Raw genomic sequence first — 20,994 nt, 5'->3', positions numbered from 1 at the left:
CCATCATCAAGGGGATCAATGTGGTTGTTTTAGCTCTCCCTTTTTCATTTCTGTTACGTTTCTGCTTGATTTGATCAGTGATAAACATTGAATTTATGTTTATTTCAGTTACAGACCATCACGTCAGTTCTCTATCTGTATCCTTTCCATGCCTACTAGACTCTTTAATTACAATTTTAACCTTTCCACAAACAATCTTCAAACTTCTATTTTGCTTTAGCACATAAGAGATTTGTTGTCATTTGTTGTGATCATTTATTCTGTGTTAATGTACAATAATAACTGTTTCCAGATGACTGTCCCGCTATGTAGCCTAAGTTACCAACAACGGCGAGAATTAATATTAGCCTTAGTTAGCTAGTTAGCCTGTAAATCCTTGATAGAACCACTTTTTAAAGAAGTCTTCTGACAGAAACACGTTGTACAAAATCTGATGAATGTTGCTCTATCAAAATAAAAGCCCCCCTCCCCTCCCGAATAAATAAATCAAAGAGCACAGACAGACATCAGATATCATTTTCTGTATTCAAATTTTGAACACGTCAGTCTACCCAACATTTAGTGCAAGTTCTGCAAACGTTACATCAACATTCATACAACAGGTCACTGCAAGATTGTCCTGCTGCATATTTAAAATTAAAAAGACGTGGCATTCGTAACAATAATGATGATCATTAATCAACAAGTGGATATTTGACAGAAGTGCTTGGCAATGGATGTTTAAAGCTATATTCCGCTCTGAACGGATCAGCATTATTAGTTCATTTACAGTCAACAACCAGTCAGTGCTGGCTTTACTATGAATTATTATTTGCAGTAATTATGGGTAAGAATTGTCACCATGCTCCCCGGAAGATTTACTGCGAACCAGTTAATCACTGTCCCAGCTGCTACAGAATTACAGAACTTACACATGGAATAATGTGAACTGAGGCAGGTTTTTCATGATAAGCTCTCTTTGCACTGTGTTCACAATATGTGACTTCTGGATTTCAAAATCCTCAAAATAAATTAAATATACAGAGCGCAGTGAAAGTGAAAATCAATGAAAACTAGTCATGAAACAATTAGCCTATTAATAAAATCGTCAAATTGCATTAAGCCTCAAAACTAAGGTCTTTTTTAAGAATTGGCCAGTACAAGGTCAGTCTAATCACTGCAACACAGCTGAGAAAGAAAAACAACGTGGTTTCATTTTCAAGCAGCAAGTTGCAAATCGATTCAAAGGCCACGCCGACCTTGTGTCTGAAAGTCTTTCGGTGTTTGGACTGCGTTAGAAATGGATTCAGATATGAATGTCTGCACTTTCAGTTACTTAAGTGAGAGACTGGCTGACTGCGTCCACATGACGCAAAATAAACTCTACGTTAACTTCAAAGGACCAGTGTGTAGGATTTAGAGGCATCTAGTGGTGACATTGCAGATTGCAACCCACTGAATAGCGCTCGACTTCCAGGCGCGTGGTAGGAAACTATGGTGGCTGTGAAATTTGTGAAAAATGTGAAAGCCCAATCTAGAGTCAGGGTTTGGTTGTTCCGCCAATAGATCCTCCTAAATGTTACACACTGGGCCTTTAACGTTGACACCACAACATCCAGCCCGGATCAGAATCTCATCCAGCAAATCCACGACTGCATCAGATGTTATTGCAAAGGAACCTGTGATGCGACTTGCAAAGCTTTGCTAGTGTCGCAGAGATCAGCAACACGGAATATAGCGGCAACTTTCGTACATGACTGCTGTTGGGTGACGTCACCCAAAGGGAAAGTTTCTACACTGAGAACAAGGAGAAGAGCCGCCTTAAGAAAACTGTTAAAACTACCTGCGTTGAAGAAACAAAGCCACATACTTCCATACATTGTGTTTGACAAGAAACATAAAGAGAAATGATCCAAAACAAGGTGCAGTATATCAACAAAAAGGTAAACTTGGTACTTGGCAATACATTTACATTTTCACCTGTAGAAGGCTGATAGTGACAGTCACACATTTACACACACACACATACATACAGCGTGTGTGTGTGTGTGTGTGAGAGATACCTGTCAGTGAAATCAGGCTACAGACAACATGACATCATTCAACTGCTGCCATACTGGATTCCCTGCGGTGCTGCTCTGCTCCTGAGAATAGAAAAAAACCTTCATGGTCATTTAAGGAGACACACTGTCCCTTCCACCTGACAGACTGTTTCACTCCTGGGAGACAGACTGAATGACAAGAAGTCACCAATAATTCATTCATTTGTGGAATCCACACTGCAAAAAGAAGTTCTGCTTTGCATCATGGCTGCCAGAGTCGACAAATCCTTCTCATTCAAGCTGTTTTGCAGTAGTGAGCATCTCAAGTGGACCTTTTTTCATACTTCCTGTCCCGTTACATGCTGTACATATAACTAAAAATAAATGATCGTGACCCTAGAACCCAGTTATTTTATTCTTCTGGTTTCTGATCTTGTTTAATTGTCTTTATATCTCAGAACAGCACTTGTTCTTTGGGCTTTCTGTGGAGAAGCAATAATGTCACGTATTGACAGAGTTGAAGTTACAGCCGGGAAAAGTAAACCCGCCGTTTTTGCCTGTCAGGGCCATGTATGAATTAACTGGAGACAGCTGTCATTTCACATCGGCTGTGATGGACAGGTCTCTCTTTTACTGAGACATCATCAGGAACCTTTCCTCCAACTGTCTGGATGGATGCATCACTCACTGGGCTGTCACTGGTCTGCTTTTCTGACAGAGAAACCAAAGTGGTTGTTCCAGAAACATTGTCAAATCTCATCTAAAGATCCACAACATGGTCAAAAGTATGTAAGGACATTTTAACGCATTAATGTGCTGCTATAACATCCTCCACTCTTCTGGTTTCAGACTTTCCATCAGGAACCAGGCTTTGGAACCTGGCTGCAGGGATTTGCTCCCATTCAATGAGATGTTGGCTTTCATCCCAAAGGTCTTGGACAGGGTCGGGGTCAGGACTCTGAGCAGCCCAGTCAGGTTCTTCTACACCAAACTTGGAAAACTATTTCTCTCACAGGGGGTGTTGTTAAACCAAGGGGGCAACCTCTGTAGGGGCAACTTTTTAGGTGGGTGCCGTCACAGGCGGCTGTTTTCAGGAACCAGGCTTTATTCAGCTCGCCTCAGCTCCACCCACACTCGTATTAGCAGAGTCAGGACTGCCAGGATGGTGACAGCCAGAGGCGCCCACACTCAGCTTTACAACGGCTCTTCAGAAACCAATGCATTTAAATTACATGCAGTTTATGGTTCAAACAGCAAAGGGACAAACTGGCCCCTGCAGAATTAAGGGGCCAAAATCAAGTCCCAAGTATGTGGACAGGAGTGTCCACAGATGTACTTTTAGTTATCTGAGGAACTTGCTGTAACATTTGCACTTTCTTGGACTTTTGTGGTGCTCATTGCAGCAAAACAGAACCTGAGAAGAATTAGCTGGCTTCAGGCAGCCTTGACATTTTGCAGTTATTGGCTGGTGTTCATTTCAACCCTGTTACATCTGTCCATCGAGTCCAGGATGTGGTTGTATGGTTACTGTCATCTCATGAGATCCATCAGATTCAACAATGTTGATGATAATTACTCCATCTGGTTGTTGTGAGCGCCATTGATACTCTAAGGAGGTACAGCAGCTCTCTGATACTGCTCTCAGCACTATTACTTTGTCAGTTGGCTGCTTATTTTTTGGTGAAAGTATATTTTATTTTGTCCCAAAATCCCTTGGCTGTTGATGGATTTCATTCCATTGAAGTTCCTCTTGATGATTCCTTATCACTCATTTATTCCTTCACCAAAATTGTGTGGCAACAATGAAGTTCATGCCCGCAATCTGTCCATTTACAGTACCTCTCTGCCAATCCCTGCCCCCTCCTCTCTCCAGCTCCATCTTCACTGGAGCTGGGAGACCTTGAGGGACGAGGTGCTGGCAAAGTCCAAGAAGAAGGGTCCTTCCTGTTTGGGCAAGAAGGTGGTGGGGATGACGTTGTAGATGCCTGCCGGGACGTGGTCCACCTCCATGTAGCAGAAGCCACATCTGGAAAAGAGAGAGAGAGAGATGCTCAGGCTCTACAGAAGTTAACACACATCAGTTCAGGAGGGGAGACACTCCGGGTACTTCTAAAATTTTAAATTACACAGTAGAAGAGTTGACAACATGTAAATACAGACACACGTTATCTCCACGTAGTCGACCTATGTGACACCTTCATGCTGATTTGTGTTGGACTTTCTGTGGAAGTGGTCACAATGAGTTCTTGTCTTCTTGACTCGGTCAGGAACTGTTGCTGATGTATCTCAGAAGTCCATCGACACACTGTGCGCGCAAATCGTTGATGAAGTAGCTCTCACATTACAGATAAACACATGACTAATATTGTCTAAAATATGCCGGTCATCTTTCAGAGCACGACTTTTTAACAGGACGTGACACTTATTTTTGTTTGTTTACTTCCAATATGTACATCAAGTCTCTGTTTGTTTTTATTATAGTTATATAGTAATGAATAGTGTGATAATAAACACAATATATGGGATAAAAAAAAAATTCTATAGTTAAGCAATTTTTTCTACAAATGTGCAAAAAAACTACTTAATTAAATAATTCACCTAGTTTAACATTAAATAATATGAAAAATAATGACTTCAGGAAGCACCACTGAGCTCAGTAGCTCAGCTTACAGTAATCAATTAATGTTAATTAGTCAGGAATCACCGATCAACAGCCAAAATCGATGTATCGATATATATGGGCTGATATATTGGCGATATTACTGTAATGTCTTTTTAAGAAATCATTTTCCAGGACCTTTCCAGAAGTTGTCTCGACAATACAGGACAGCACTTGATAATAAACGGTCATATAATTTACTGGAAGACTTTGTCTTGAAAGGATTAACCCAGTTTTATTACATCATTACTGGGTAAAGTAGAAAGTGTTTGTTGCACACACAATTGACATTGCTGTGCATGTATTTATTAACCACAAAAACAAGACTTTCCACATTCTTTCATGAGAATTCTGCTCTCTGTGAAAAAATAGACTTAAAACTGAAAAGATTGTTTCTTGCAGCATGGAAATGATCAATACAATGATAACATCACTGTGTTTCTTTGGAAGAAAACTCCACAGGGTACCTTTAATGCCGCATTAACGATGTGGTCACATACTCACAATGTGGTCACAACAGTGTATGAGAGCCATGTTACAGTTTGTAGTCTAATAATGTGACACTGTACTAAATATAGTTATGAAATATGTTATAATAATAATAATAATTTCCAAACACATCTGACTGAGCACATCTGCTCCGAACAGGAAACAGGAAACTGAAACAGGAAACGCACACTTGACTTTGTTGCGTCATTTCATGCTTCAACAGGAGTGAATGGGAAATAGAGCAGAAAAGCGCCCGTGGACGGAAGTGTGATGCGACCGTATCGTAACATGCAACACATTAAGCCGTCTGTCTGAAGAGGTCTTAGACAGTCTTGTGACAATGAGGCCCACCAGTCATACAGATACGTTTGTTAGAGGGAAATCAACTGTAAAGTATGTATCTATGCATAATCTGAAGTTATAATTAACACAGTGACAGAAAAACTTGTATCTGGTCTCATTTCTCATTTTTGAAAACAAATTAAAAATACACTTTAGATCATGTATCATGATACAGTTACAGTAGTCTTTTTCTTTGTGTGTTTCATAATAATATAATTTAAATTACTGGGTTATTTGGAATTATGAATGCCCTCGTTTCTCTACAAGCATTCAAATCAGTCATTATTTATTACCAGTCATTCCTTTAATCGGGATGGAAAATTAATTTCACGTTATTGTTCTGCACTGATTGTAAATGACCAGAGTGTGAAGGTCAGTTTGTCTCACCACTCCAGCAGACATCAATGTTGAAACCTATATGAAAAGTGCTTTCTGCATCGAGGCTACCAGTGTGCTTTTCACTACTAATGCCTGATCTGTGGTCAGTTTTTAACCGTACCTGTAATCTCCGCTTGTCTTTTTCTGGAAGGCAGCTGCGCCTGGATCCCCCACCATCGACACCGTCACCATCTCAAAGCCAACACTGTACTGCCTGCAGACACACAGACAGAAAACCAAAGACAGGGAATAACTACCAGCTTCAACACTGTGTGGACGGTAAAAACTTGAGCAGAACTTTAAACAGCCTGTGGTTTTCTTTTTTAGTTTTTATATACCAATAGTATATTTAATCCTGCATTTAACCTCAACTTCACCTTGTGTTACTGTTCATCTTCCTCACAATACTGGGTACACGATAAGATTTTGATTCCTTTTCTTATTAAAAAGGAAACTAATGTCGCCTTATTGTGCCTTGATGTCCCGATCAGGATATAACTGGGTGACACGGGGAGCCATTTATTGTGATCATCTTGTAGTCAGGCTTTAGTACAACTCATTAACACCATCAATCACAAGTTCCTGACCTCTTTACTGTCTGTACACTCACAGAACGGTCACATTCATTTATAAGTGACTGTGGAAAATACACCGAGTTATGCAACATTAAGATAATGGGAGACAGTGTAAAATTAGTTTATGCTGTCAATTTATTGCTACCATACTACTATTGTATCTTTTTTTTAATAGTTTTATTTCTTTTTACCCTTTTTATTGTTTGTACAGCAGCTGCAAATTTCTACTCTTCCAAAATGTTTAACAGGCCAGTTTGAAGGAAAGAATTAAACACACTGCAATCCCTGAGTCATCCTGGGGTGTGTCTGTGTATGTGTGTGTGTGTGTATGATAGTGCGAGAGAGAGAGAGAGAGAGAGAGAGAGAGAGAGAGAGAGAGAGAGAGCGCTCCAGCAGATCATTAAGTGCTAATACCACAGTGTGGAAAAGTCACTGAGTCATCCTGTTAATGAGTCATTTATTAAGTCGGCCAGATTTATTTAAATTGAGGTGAAATGTAATGACCTCAGCGGTGGCATCATTTCCTTGCTTGATGAATGAACATGTCTGCTCAAATATCCATCTAAATGTCATATATATTATATATATTGCTACAATATTGATAGAAATCTTGCCATTCAACAGACATTAGTTTTTTATGGCTGATAGAAACATTACAGATTTGTTTGGGCCAAAATTCTTTAGAAATAATTGTGGCCAAATGTTGTGTTATTAAATTGAAACGATTCAGTTTCATTTTTCATTTCATTCCTGAAACCCAGACTTAGAACTGGAACTAAAGCTGACACTGAAACCAGTCGAGGTTTTAGATCACTGAAATATCTGTGGTCTCATTGGAGCTTCTGGAAATATATAACATAACATTAAGATCAACTACACATGGCCAGCTACTGAAGGAACAATGGCGTTAGTGGAGGCACAATAAAGTCAAAGGGTCTTCTATTTCCTGTATTTCTATACATTTATATCAATGTAGCAAGTAACAAAAGGTAGTATAACTGCATTATTGATGCTGTGTGTGTGTATATAACCTGAGACATAAAACCTGGAGCAAAAGTGATCAACCAATCCCTAATTTCTGTTTATAAAGGGTACTGCTGTTAATAACTGAAGCTGACTCAGAATAATGTATCTATCAACATTTGGATCAACTCCTCTCATCTCTCATCTGGATTCTAACAGCTGGACAGTCAGTGGACTGGAGAGATGTCGGCCTAATATATCAGTTAATCTGTCCATGGTATCATCAGCCTGACCTAGATCCTCGGAGCTCGACGAGCAGCGGTCCCGAGCGCTCCAGGTTGATCTGATAGATCGGGTTGTGTTTGTAAGAATCCTTATAGTTCCCACAACCTCCAGCGCTGATCCCCTTCCACTGACCGTTGATCTGGAGACAGACACAGAAACACAATGACTAAAAACACATTGACAGTATATATAAAATGGACAGAGCTTCTGGGTCTGTGACGTGAAGCCAATGCTGAAGTGTCTTAAACCTGCATTTAACATAATGGCCAGCAGGGGGCAGCTCCACTGGCTGCAATAAAACACAGATACCATACAGTCTTATGGAGAAATGAGCCGACTTCTCACTTGATTTATGAGCTCAGTAAACAGTTTCCTGATGAGTTTATGATCTCAATCTCTAGTTTCAAGTCTTATTCCATACAGTATGATGTTCATTTAGTAAATTATGATGGGTTCACACTCGGTTTTTATATTTTCTTGTATGTAGGTGTGTGGATAACATACCCGTTTGGTTTGAGTGAAAGGATTTGGGATCTTGGAGAAGGTGAATTTGCATCCGGAGTAAACCTGCAGAAAGAAACAAAACCTGGTATTTTACACTGAACATGAGCAGGTCTAACAAAAGAAATCTGGCTGGTAGATGAGGTTTGAAATCTAAACAGTAGACAGATGTTGCGTATGATTGCAATGTGTCAGAAAATGAATAAACCAGAAAGAAACAGAGAAATATAAATATAAAACAGCCAGTGTTTTGGGGCAAAAGCTGGTGAAAAAGGAAAACCCTAATATTACTTCTTGGTTATCAGCAATTTTGTGAGACAAAGTGAAACATGTTTCCAAATGGTGGATATCACACTTTGAAACAAAGCTGTTTAATTTATTCATATGACTATCTGCCCACATAATGGAGCTTTCATATCAGCGCTCTGGTAAAAAAAAACATCGGAATCACGTTTCCTGCTTTGATCTCTGGTGAAAACTCAGTGAACAAGAGAGTTCAATCACTTATTCTCAAGACGGTTTTCAAAGAGAAACGCTGATCTGAGCTGGGGGGGTGAGAGGGAGAGCTTGCAGTGATTACAGGAGTTCAGATGCTGTTACACACACAGTATATCAGCTAAAATATTAAACATACAGCAGACACGTGTACAGGGTACATGTTTTTTTTAATGAGCGATTTCAGTATAAACAGTCCTCGCTGCAGTTAGCAAGAGGAGTCCATAAATTATAAATAACAAAAAAATTATATTTGGGTCACAAACACACACACACACACACACACACACACACACGCACACGCACACACACGCGCACACACATACACGTGCACAGAGAGAGAGAGAAGAGAAGTGAAGAGATCACAAACTGACATGCAAGAGATTTACTTAAAAATAATAATTTATTATCGTGTCGACGCAGATGCACAATGTGCTTTCTGTGATCTCTAACTCTGGAGATTAAAGAAGGTCTCTCTCACCCGCAGCGTGTAGTTGATGGTGTTCTGTTTCTCATACTGGGACACCACCAGGGTGAAGGTGTGTGTCCCTGCGCTGGTGAGTCTCATCTTGGTCAGGTAATGTGGGCTATTGATACGGATGCCGTCGATGTAAGGAGGGGGGTCCGCTGCGGAGGGAGCCGGGGGAGTTTATTCACAGTGAATAACCAGAGCGCAGCTGACAGTTAACCATAAATCAAACTAATAACCAACAGCAGTCATCATCAGACAGAATTATCATACTTAAACAGTTCCCTAGTGTTACTGAAGGATGACAAAATGTTAAAATACATAAAATACATATTATCAGGTTGAATTCAACTAAAAGCTCTCTGCACCAAACTCCATTAAGAATTATGACATTTTAACAATTCCCAACATGTATGTAAGGGCACGTTACTCTAGAAACATGAGCTAAAAACCGTCATTTGTCGACAGTCTTCTTGTAAATTCGGCACTGTTGAACAGTTCACACAACACGATCCATCTCACGGGAGTGTGCGCTCTTCCAAAATAGTGGAAAATCAGGGCTAACATCACGCAGTGTGAACTCGGCATAAACTTTCGTTTTTTTTTCAGGTGAGTAAAAGGTTTGTTCGATGAACAATAATCTACAGTACAGACCTCACAGCTCAGTGCCACAGAAAGAAATAGCCTTCTCAAACCTTACCTGGGTAGTAAACCTTCTTCCCATCCGTCTTGTAAACAACAAGGGTGATAAACTCTCTGTTTTGTGCAAAATCATCCTGAACAAACAAACAGATCACACTCATTAGACAAAGGTAAAGCCTCACAATATAACCAGAAATCTGAAAAAATACAAATATATCATGACATGGCTTTATCATTATCTCCCTGCTGTGTGTCACCTTGTCAGTGATGTGTCTGGTGAGCAGTACCCACACAGCAGCTCCCCCTGCTGGACACTGGACCTCCAGCTTGTACTGGGGATTGTTGGCCAGACTGTAGACGTCCTTCACCGGACCCTGCTTCCCATCCCAGCTACTGCAGCCGATAAACAAACCACAGAACAACACTTTAGTTTATATACTTTATATACTCTAACAAAACCTGGCAAATAAACACACCCACCTGTGAATACAGGAGGAGTCTTTGAACAGGGCGGGGTTCCAGCTCAGGTAGATGACATCATAGTACTGACAAAGGTCCTCCCATGCGATCCAGAAAACTCCTGGAGAGAAACACCGAGGAAAATACATGTATCATTTGATGGAGCACAGAAGCATTGCTGCTGGGGATTGGACTCTATGGTGGTGGGTGATTACTTCACCATGTGCAACCCATCCATCACAGTAATGCTACACTACAATAGGAACTGACACTGAATATAAATAAGACACATTTAATCATGTTAATTTTAATTTTGATTGATATTCCACTAGGCTTGGGCATATCTTTTTTTTTGCATATCGTTCTTTCACTGCAGTATGAAGGTATAAAAAAACATAAAAGCTGAGGTGCAGAAGTCACTGTAGCATACAGGAGCATTTCTATTTTAAGCAGCGCAGCTTTTCTAGCCTTTACAGCACTGGTTTCAAGGCCAGTTTAAAGGCCAGTTTTCTTGACAGTTCACAAACCGGTAGGCCTAGTATTGACACATTTACATAGGTGATCTGAGTGAGGGGCTAAAATATTATTAAAATTATTATTTTAAATTTAGATTATTTCCAGGGTATTTGGTCATTTTAATCGATGTGTTTCCATGACTGGACAATGGAACATTTCAGGGAATTGTCACTATATCAACTTCAGACAGAAGTATTTCTGTCTTTACTTTGTATTTAGGAAAAACAAAGGCAATACCGTTGTCAAACTTCTGTGCTGTCTTGGGGTCAAAGTTGAGGTATTTGAGGAGTTCGGGTGTCCAGTTCTTCTCGTCGCGCTCGCTGTAGCGGCCCTTCCACCGCAGGTGACTCCACGGATTCTTCAGCTGCAGGAAACGCATTCCCTACAACAACAGACAGCACAGACATGGTGTCAGTTACAACCGATACAACAGATGGAAGGGCAGGAAATGTAGTGACCCAGAACCAAGCCTGGACCAGTTTATTATTTGAAAATGGGAACGTGGACCCATGTAGAACTGAGAAATGTTGTCCTGAATCTGTCCGAGTGATACAGACACAACTGCACCAATAACAGCTAATTAACAAGTTGACGTTAATTTAAAAGTTCTCCCTCATGCCTGGCCGTGGCGCATATAATCCATTCTCCTCGCCAAGAAAGTTGGTCAAATAAATCTGTTTTCTGTTATTCCTCTCTCGCTGATTGCAACAGCATTGGCTAATTCACTCATTATTTCAGCTTAAAAGTCCACTTGCTGCCACGGTGACGGATGGCAAACACGACTCCTTTAGAAGGAGCCTTGAAGTTTTGTTGCATGTGGACTCAAACCCGTACTGTTCTTGGGTGGATCCGTGAAGAGCTCTAATTCAATCTGTGAATTCAACATCTTTAAAACAGCTTTCATTTGGGTGGAAGGCGGCACTCCATTTGCCATGCTGATAATGCCACATGATAAGTATCACACTGGTTGTACTGCATTCCCTGCAGTGCAGTTTCTGCTTCCTTTAGCTGGGAGTCTTCAGCAGTTTCTACCGACACGAACAGCTTCAACATCCAAATGTTTCTATGTTTTATTTAACTCTCAGGCTAACACAATGCTAACTTTCTTTACTACAGCTTCATCTGTAGTTTTAATATTCATGAGTAGTGTTGAATTCCTACCATTACGTTTCAATTGAATTCAACTGAATTTACCAAGAACTCCCACAATGTTCCAGACTTTGGCTTCGTATCAACAGTAACATTTTCAATATTCCCTCTGAGTGCTTATGATGACATGCTAATGCTAGTTTGATTACGCTAACCTTGTAATCCCTGATGTCAAGCACAGCGTAGGCGTGTGTTGGCACTAAACCCCATTTCTCCCCTTCTTCCTCTGTCATCACCCCTGTTGCCGTGGTGATGAGGACGTCACCCCTGTGAAACCTGGCAACAGAGAGAGAGAGAGAGAGAGAGAGAGAGAGAGAGAGAGAGAGAGAGAGAAGCAGACACAGAGGAAAAAATAAAAACAGTGTTTGTTTCAAACTACAAAGTAACTTTGCTGTGTATGTTTGTGTGTTGCTCACCTCTGGAAGAGCATTCGGAAAGTGTCGTCCTTGCTGAATGACTGATTGTCTGAGTGCATGGCGATGCGTTCGGGGATCCAGCCGGTGAGCGCGTGCAGATCGATGTTCTGTAACGCAGAACAAATATCATCACAATCTCATTGCTCGGCAAACATCCGACTTTGGTGTGTATTCGATACGATGTCTGCAGAGAGTGGCTGGACAAAACATAGATTGTGTGCAAATTCCAAAGCTTTTAAGATCTGGAAGTGATCAGATGTGTCTTATTATAATTGTCCAGACTTGCTAAGCCTGTTTAATGTGTACTAATAGTAGTTTCCTCACCGAGTTGGAGCCAGGGAAGTCGTAGCCTCCCATCACCTTCATGTAGGCCTTCTCTATGAGAGAGACCCAGAGCTCGTTCCTGTTGCTGGAGTAGGAGCACAGCAGCTCTCCGTTACGATCCACCGGCAGGTAGTCGTCTATAATCACCTGCAGCGGCGAGAGAAACAGACGGGAGTTTGCAGTTTAGGGTTGTACAGATGAGTTTGACCGATGATAAAAAGATCATGATTAGTTTGTCTGTGAACACAGTATGTGTGGATATGAATGTGTGCATATTCAGATAGATTTTATTAGTAATAATAAATAATAATAATAATAATAATAATAATAATAAATCAGTGAAAACCGTTTTGAACTAAAAGTAAAAAACATTTGAAGCTAAATGACAAAACACAGATCACATTTGCAGACTGAGAAATGTGAAATAAGCTCGTTCTCACTATTTGATTCATCTTCTTCATGTTCACCTTCACTTCTTGAAGAACTATGTTGGCGGCAACAGAGATCATTTTTCTCTGTTACTCTTTCCATTCACAAACAGGAATGTCTCTAAATGTGCCGAATGTGCATTCATAAAGGTGCTATATATCCTGCTGTAGTTTATGTGTCTCGTACTGCGGCTGGTGATTTGTCTTTTACCTTCCTGGGAACTCCGTTGATGTGAAGCTTGACCATGTACTTCCCACAGGGGTTATACTCTGGATCCCCTCGTCTGTTCTGAGGGAAGATGACGCTGTAACACACACACACCACACACACACACACACACACACACACACACACACACACACACACCTTATTAAAACCAATCAACAGAGATCCAAATCACAGAGCGGACACACTAATTACCTTTCGGTTTCCAATGACGAAATTTACTGAATTCATCTCGCATCCAAACCCATCGTAATTAAAGTGAATGGTGTGCAGATTTGCATATCAGACGACTCTCCGAGTGCCTTTCTAGTTGAATACGTAATGAAAGTCCCAAATGTAATGATTATAGGACTTTTTGTATATGTACTGTATAAGTGATCAGTTCTACTCTGGTTGTAAATGTTTAAGACAATATGTGACAACAATATATTTTTTCCAACAACATATGGAATATTGAAAACAGATTATTTTAGTTTATTTGTTCTGAAATGGGTGAAGTTTAAAAGGTACTGAACAACAGCACAAAATGCTGGCACTTGTAAATGTTTCTTCCTGCAACTGGTAACCAGTTAAAACACAGTACCTGGTAATGAGTTTCTTGTTGTAGCGCCTCTCGTAGGCCGCACTGATGGCTAGCGACGCCACAAACGAACAGTCAGACACCACCGTCTGGACAAAAGGCAGAGAAGGATCACATTCATTCCTGTTTAATATGTGTACACCAGTAATAAAGCTGCCAGTATGACATTATGCTGTGAACGTATCCCTACATATTAACACATACATCTACACAAAAACAATGACAGATAAACATATTTAACTGCGTTTGGAGGGCTGAATGTTTATACTGTATCAGTAACAATGGTTATTTTCTGGAACATAAAGATCCTTATCTGTGATAATGCTGCCCTCTACTGGCTAAATTCAAACAGGTTCTTACAACCAGTTAATACAGAACATAAAATATCAGCACTCAGGCTGACAGGACAGAAAGACACAGCACAGCTATACACTCATGAGGAGGTAGAGGGGACGTAATGCAGAGAATATGAGAATTAGAAATTATAATTATGAAATAACCCAGACTTAAAAATTAAAAAAGGGTTGAGAAGCTGTACAGTAGCCAGATCCACTGACTCCAGCTGCTAACCTCACCTGTTTGATGCTGAAACTGGACACAGACATGATCATGGTGGGGTTATTGCAGATCTCGTCCGGTCGGACCCAGCGGGAGAAGATGGCTTTCTGTTTGGGCGACAGTGCCAGTTTCCCTGTTTTGTCCCTGGTTAACAAACAAAGCTGCAGGTGGTTAATGTTTTGTGCTGACATTGAGTATTCAGTTTGCCAATAACCTCAGACTTGGCAAAGCCACTAAAACTACATCCATATTTCAAAGCCAGCGTTCCTAAAGCATTTCTGAAGCATTTTAGGCAACTTTGGTCTCATAAAACAGATGAGCATGTAAACTGAATCTAAAATGATTGATTGAGGCCCCCACTTGCACCACAAGCACATAGAGCTGTGTAAGGTGGAGGAGGAAATCAAATAAACAGCTCAATACAAACAATGCCATTTCATCCTGTGTTCTTCCCATGAAGCCTACTCAAAAATATTTTTCCCCATTGTATTAGTGAGCTTAGTAAAGACGGTTTTGTCCGGCTACAAAGCCTTCAGTACCTCAGGAGCTGTGTTTAAATGGTTCAGAGGACTGTGATGGCTATAAAGCAGTGTGAGGTTGGGGTGGATTTAGGGCTGGAGGCTTTATTAGAACCACTGATGCTTTACTCTTGGTATGAGTTTTAGGAAAAGAATGCTAAAGCCTTCCAATAAAACCCAAATTTTACATTGTACTGGTACAAAATATACAGATATGACATGACAAATTTAACTTTACAAATGTGAAAAGGACAAATATCTGACACCACGGATACAGTATTTGACAACCTCTTTCCATGTGGGAAAAGTTGCCATCCCAGGTTTATTTTTCCTATCTGAGTTTTCCACTTTTTGTGTCAGTGACTTAAACCTCAACTGAGATTTGACAGATATGGTAGCAGAACTACAGAATCCTTCTCACTTGTAGCTTTGTTACAATAAACAGTGCGAACACAGATTCAGAGTGCTACAGTTCGTTGAGGAAAAACAACTCAGTGAAATCCAAAATGTGAAGCTGATCTTTAACTGGCCTGTGTGACCTTCAAAATAAAATGATGGAAAGCAAACTTACGAGAAAGGGACAGGGAAGGCGAATCTCTCCCTCAGGTCCACACTCATGAAGGGCACATAGGCTATGCCATTGATTGTAGATGTACTCCTGACAATTAAAATGGACAAGATTAGTGCAGCAGAAGCAGCTAAGAGAGTGGCTTGTGATGTGAAAGAAAGAAACATGTTTTTTAGTGTGATGAATGGGGTTGTAGTGGCCATCACACCACAACCAGATGGCACCAAAGTAAATCATTTTCTTCTTTTCTTTTGCACTTTTTCCTATTTAACAGGAGTTCACATTTTTTTTCAAACATGACCCACTACTTTTTTAATTTTGGTGGAAACAGGTCAGTCTGTGCCACAGACACCAGTGGAGTATTCCACAAGATGGGAAAAAAACTACATTTTTAGCCTAAAATAAACTTTCTTTCTTTAAAGAAAAGAAAGTTAGGTAAAAACTAGTCACATTGAGTCTGAATTATTTGTGTTCAGGGCCACATTTAACAGCCTTTGACAGTCACATAATCACAGAGATCAAACAAAATTGTACTGGTGGCTGTGAGAATCTCAGTTTCACTGCAGATTTAAAACATTTACAGGAAGTGATTTCTCACACCTTTCGATCAACTTTGTCTTTTCCTCAGGACCTTTTACCAGATTGGAAAACTGTACTAAAGAGTTTCTCGTGGCTCACCTGAGCACCTCGATCTCCTCAGACGTGTAGCGCTGACCCTGGGGCTCGCTGGACTGGACCGCCCGGACCGGCTGGGGTTGTGGTCGGTCGTGGAGGCTGAAGTCTGGGCCGAGGGGGAAATACTGGCGGACCGGTCCCCCAGAGTTGCCCGCACTGCTGGGCTTGTTTCCAGAAGGCCCGGTCTGAGCTGCAGTTGATTTGGCCTGGGACTCTTTAAGACCCTCCGCCCTGAAAGAATATAGTGGAGGAGACAGTTCAATTAATTCATTATAATTTATCACTTTTTTTCAAAGGAAAAGAAATCGCAAAAATATAAATATATAATAAAACTGGACAGTCATGTGGCACATCTATACTCTACATATGTTTTTATATTTAATAAAAGGTTTTAAGGGTTAAGGGTGGAAGTTTACCAAAGACAAAATCCATCTATTGACCTAAAATAAAATCCACATTGGACATTCATGACTACAACAAGACAACAGCATTAACATTCAGGAACATTTACCTGTCTAAAGCCTGACGTGCAAGCTGCTTCAGCTTGGTCTGCAGCGCCTGGTCCGACGTCTCGTTGGACTGTCGCAAACACAAAAACAGAGACAAATGTGGAAGCGAGCGGGAATAATGTGAGGGAAGATCAGGTGAAAGTCACTGTCTCTGAGAGAGTGATGACAAAGAGAGAGTGAGAGACCTACCGTGTTAATGCAGAGCTCCACAGCTTGAGTGTATAGTTCAATGGCTTCATCATCATTCCCCTTCTCGTCTTCTTCGAAGGCCTGGGTGACCAGGAAGTGGGCACGCTCCAGGTCCACCTGCTGCCGGGACTTCAGCGGGTCAATCTTCTGTGCCTGGCCTGGAGTCACAGCAATGGTTAGGACACACAGGAGACACTATGCTGACAGAGGGTGGCAAACGTCAAAATGTGCCCAAATTAAGAGATCAGACGTTCAGCCTTCTGATTTCTAATACTCTAATATCAGTTAGTGTTGTTATAACTCTAATATCAACTGCACTACAGCTACAAACTGGTTTGTTGCATCTTTTCCACAGAGGTTTTTTATATCCATGTTTGGCTTCTGGAACTAATTCAGTCGATCGTGGCTGGTTGGGCTGGGATCCAGTTTAAAAGGGATGTTTGATGCTGTTCAGTCTTTTTATCAGCCTCACCCAAAATGCCACAGTCTGCCATCAAGCCACAGTCTCTCTATTCATACGGCTCTCCTGCTTTAGCAGTACACTATACTTAAAGAAGGGATGCTGAAATTGAATTTAATCTTTTGAATAATATTTAAGTGGCAGTGCCAGTTTTTTAGGTCCATCAAGGCAGAACTGATGGAACTGTTGAAGTGATGTGCTGATTCAGCGGTATGGTCTTTTAGGAGGCTGTAGTTTGTGCTGCTGCTGAATTTAATTGCGTTATACTGAGAGGTTGTTTCTGATATTTTGCGTCCCAAAACTCTTCTGAACTCTACTTTCAGCTGTCCCAGACTAACCCTAACCCTAACCCTTAACAACCATTGTTCCAAATTGAACATATTGAATATAGGTTCGTAACTATTTTTCGGTAACTTCATTGACTCGCTCTGTTTTCATTATCCGTTTAATCATTGGTTGAGTTTCTTGTTTATTTCTAAATGTTCGGTCAATAAATGCATCACTGCAAACTGCAGTGTGAATGCAAACCTGTTTCTGATCGGTATACGGCAATGGAAATGTACATTTATTATTATTTAGCCAAAGAATCACAAACTCAAACTTTTATTTTTTATTTACAAAGGGAGGGAGAAGATCGAGCAAACTGTTCAAATATTTACCAGCACAAAACAAGTATTTAAGTACACGCTAAATGAACACGCTAATCCAGAGATCCGGTGAGAAAAGAGAGAGAGAGAGAAGGTCAAATGTGCTCCAAACGTCACACCTACTGACAGCCTGCACACGGCACAAGAGGAGAGGTAGAGACCCTGGCGCTGCAGTTACTCTTAACAGCATGCATGTGAATGAATTAATGTATGATTGAATATATTTCTCTTCTTCTCCCTGATGGTCTGAATAAGTCACTAGACTTGTCATAAGTCACTAAGAGGGTCTGACAAAGGGCTGAATCTTGCAAGAAAGTTGCCAAGTTATTAACACCGACTTGATTTTGTGTGTATCAGTGTGTGTGTGACGTAGTGGAGAGCTTGTGCCAGTGACAGTTTGAACACCTAATAGTTCAATTATATTATGTGACGCATAAAGAGAATGATTTCATTTATAATGGTACTATAATTCTCCCAGACACTCTACCTTTGTGTCCCAGGTTTTATTTTTATTGGACAACGGGACAATCCTTAATTTCCAGTGCTGACATGTTGTTCACTACATTTATAACAATGAGGGGAGACTCCTTTTAGTTTTAAAAGTCAGGCTCACATAACGTAATGTGAAAAACTGTATTCATTATATGTTATGAGATTCAAAAAAACAATCCACTACACTTACAGAAAATCTCTCTTTTCCTTTTTCCACAGAAAACAGTCACACACGGTACTAAACGTCATCCACTGACTCTGCAACTAAACAGAGACACTCCCACAGTCTCTGTGGTCACACCCATGTGCACACACCCATAGAGTGAGGAGAGTCACGGAAACAAGGCATCAGACAGCAAATGAGAAAGTATGTCTTCAGGGCCCATTCAGTAACAGCCCTGATGAATTTCTTACTAACTTACTAATCACAAGAACTTCTTTAGATTTAAATTAGACGAACAGTGGCTCATTTAACATAGCAGAACCTGCCAAATGCTGCACGTACAATAAAGTTACATCGATGTTAACTTTTTGTTTTCCCAACAGCATGAACTGTGAATGCAAAGGTGTTTGTCTTTCAACTGTCTAGTAGTGCAAGTATGGAAATCAGGGGGCCATGTCTCTGCAGAGTCATTTCTCAGGTACTTCAAAGAAATTAACTGAAAGTGAGGATTTTATAAAGCAGAAACGTGACATCATATCAACATCACCTGACCCTATCATCCATTTGCACATGGCACTATTGATTGGAGCTGACAATAAAACAGTGCATCTCCTGTGTCTCTCATCAGGTGAGCTTACCAGCATTGTGGAGGGCTTGGACCCGATCCAAGTACTCATTCACTTTGTCCTGGATTCCCTCCAGTTTGGACCCTGCCATGCCAGCATATATGAGGGCCTGGGCTGCCTCCTGGAAGCACAAACCCCAGAAGATCCCGACGTTAAAACAAAAGACACAGCTATCAACTGGCCAACTAATGTACTTCACTAAATGCATGCATCACAAACGAGTATTTAGGTCCCAAAGTGGGCCGAGCTGCATTCTGGAAGTGAAAGTGAATGTTTCCTTTCACCCACCTACCTTATAATAAAACACAGCCTCGTTGTATTTGGCCTTCTGGTCATAGGTGACGGCTGTTTTGGCGAACTGAACCGCATCGAGCTCCAGCGCCGTGCAGTCCATGCTCAACTCCGTTTCAGCTAACCGCTAGCTTTTACCGTAAATCACCAAAACCTAACCCCCCAAAAAAAAAATAAAGTGTCTGTCTTTCACTCGGAACACAACTCGTTTCATCCACTCGGACACAGCATAGTAACGTTACAGATGCTCCTCAATCCCGGGGAGACAAGTGCCGAGTAAAAGTTTCGCTTTAGCTTTTGACAGATGGCTACTGTACGTTGTTGTTGTTGTTTCCGGGAGACTCGATTCGCGCAGTCGCAGTAGAGGGCGATAATGTCAAACAAACGGTGTTGCATTCAGGTGCAGTAAGAAATAACAGCGCCGCTGGCAGTTCAGTCGTTATGAGCGTTATAACTTTAAAAAGCCATAACGTGCTGTAGTTTTATATATCCAATAATTTCTGTAAGGCATATTAACCTAACAATTTATTAGTTAAAAAACTTCATCAGTCAAAGAATATCAGTGGCACTTGGGATCATTTCTTAGCTGCCAGAGGGACTCTATAGCGCCCCCCAGAGCTCAAAGGCTCAGACTGGAGCTATCTGCCAGGAGGCTCCTCTCTTCCTGCTCCTTTCTGTAAAATGTTGAGTGAATGGCTTTTAGGGGTTTGCCAACTGTTTTGCTTTCCATTGACACAATCCGATTTACACTGTAGGTGACTGTATGAGGCAGAAAAAATGCTAGTGTCCCAGACACTGTATGTTTGTGTCCCATGTGCTGTTTTTATTGTCCGAGGGACAACAGGGTGGGCCTGAGCACTGGCTTCTGAAGTAGTACTGACAGTAGGGATTGCAAAACTTATTGCAAGTGAATGCAAAGGTATTTCAGAAATCCTTTGTTTGATCTTTCAGGGGTTGAGTAAAAGTCAGGTGTTCAAGGTGGAGCCGACCAGAATGCTTTGAAACTTCCCCTGTTGCCATCAATGTCCAAATCAGTATATTTTTCTAGTTGTTTCATATCCATTTAAACTACCCGTTCATATGTAATTAAATAAAAAATAAAAATGAAATAAAAAGACATGTATTTTTTGTATGTATGTAATTTTTTGCCACACAGTAATGGCAAAAGTCAAAGGTACCTGCAAATGCGTACATATGGTTGATGAGAGAGCAGGTTTTCAGGCCTTGAAATATTAGAATCATGGAAATATTTTCAGAAATGTTACGCTTTCTAGTATTTAAAGTGGCCTTGCTATGAGATGACAATACCAGCAGTGTGGTCCCACGATAACTGATCACAATGATTACTGATAAAGGTTTATTCTCACACATCCATTAGTTT

At 40.7% G+C, this 20,994-nt stretch overlaps 1 protein-coding gene across 1 annotated transcript; it reads right to left on the bottom strand.

The window, feature by feature from the left end:
- Positions 1–506: 506 nt before the first annotated feature.
- On the bottom strand, positions 507–19,966 carry capn7 (calpain 7). The gene is made up of 21 exons (XM_051406578.1): positions 19,615–19,966; positions 19,335–19,443; positions 16,935–17,092; positions 16,748–16,815; positions 16,240–16,467; positions 15,565–15,651; positions 14,493–14,619; positions 13,921–14,006; positions 13,323–13,416; positions 12,684–12,830; positions 12,360–12,466; positions 12,099–12,219; positions 11,032–11,176; positions 10,300–10,399; positions 10,077–10,212; positions 9,878–9,953; positions 9,190–9,335; positions 8,217–8,279; positions 7,721–7,851; positions 6,011–6,103; positions 507–4,047 (listed from the first exon to the last, which is right to left on the bottom strand). Exons 1-21 carry the CDS (start codon positions 19,714–19,716, stop codon positions 3,903–3,905), a joined length of 2,469 nt encoding a protein of 822 aa, XP_051262538.1. The 5' UTR covers positions 19,717–19,966; the 3' UTR covers positions 507–3,902.
- Between the last annotated feature and the right edge of the window lie 1,028 nt (positions 19,967–20,994).

The sequence above is a fragment of the Dicentrarchus labrax genome, unplaced genomic scaffold (assembly GCF_905237075.1).
Source record: "Dicentrarchus labrax unplaced genomic scaffold, dlabrax2021, whole genome shotgun sequence".
NCBI lineage: Eukaryota > Metazoa > Chordata > Actinopteri > Moronidae > Dicentrarchus > Dicentrarchus labrax.
The sequence above is the reverse complement of the archived record's forward strand: the minus strand, read 5'-3'. Positions and strand labels throughout refer to the sequence as shown.

What these genes read in the sequence shown, in the direction of transcription:
- capn7 (XM_051406578.1), bottom strand. Translation starts at nt 19,716, where the DNA reads ATGGACTGCACGGCGCTGGAGCTCGATGCGGTTCAGTTCGCCAAAACA. An exon ending in GCACGTCAGGCTTTAGACAG is followed by an intron (nt 16,468 to 16,747) that starts GTAAATGTTCCT and finishes ATATTCTTTCAG; the next exon opens with GGCGGAGGGTCTTAAAGAGT. An exon ending in TCAACGGAGTTCCCAGGAAG is followed by an intron (nt 12,831 to 13,322) that starts GTAAAAGACAAA and finishes TCGCCGCTGCAG; the next exon opens with GTGATTATAGACGACTACCT.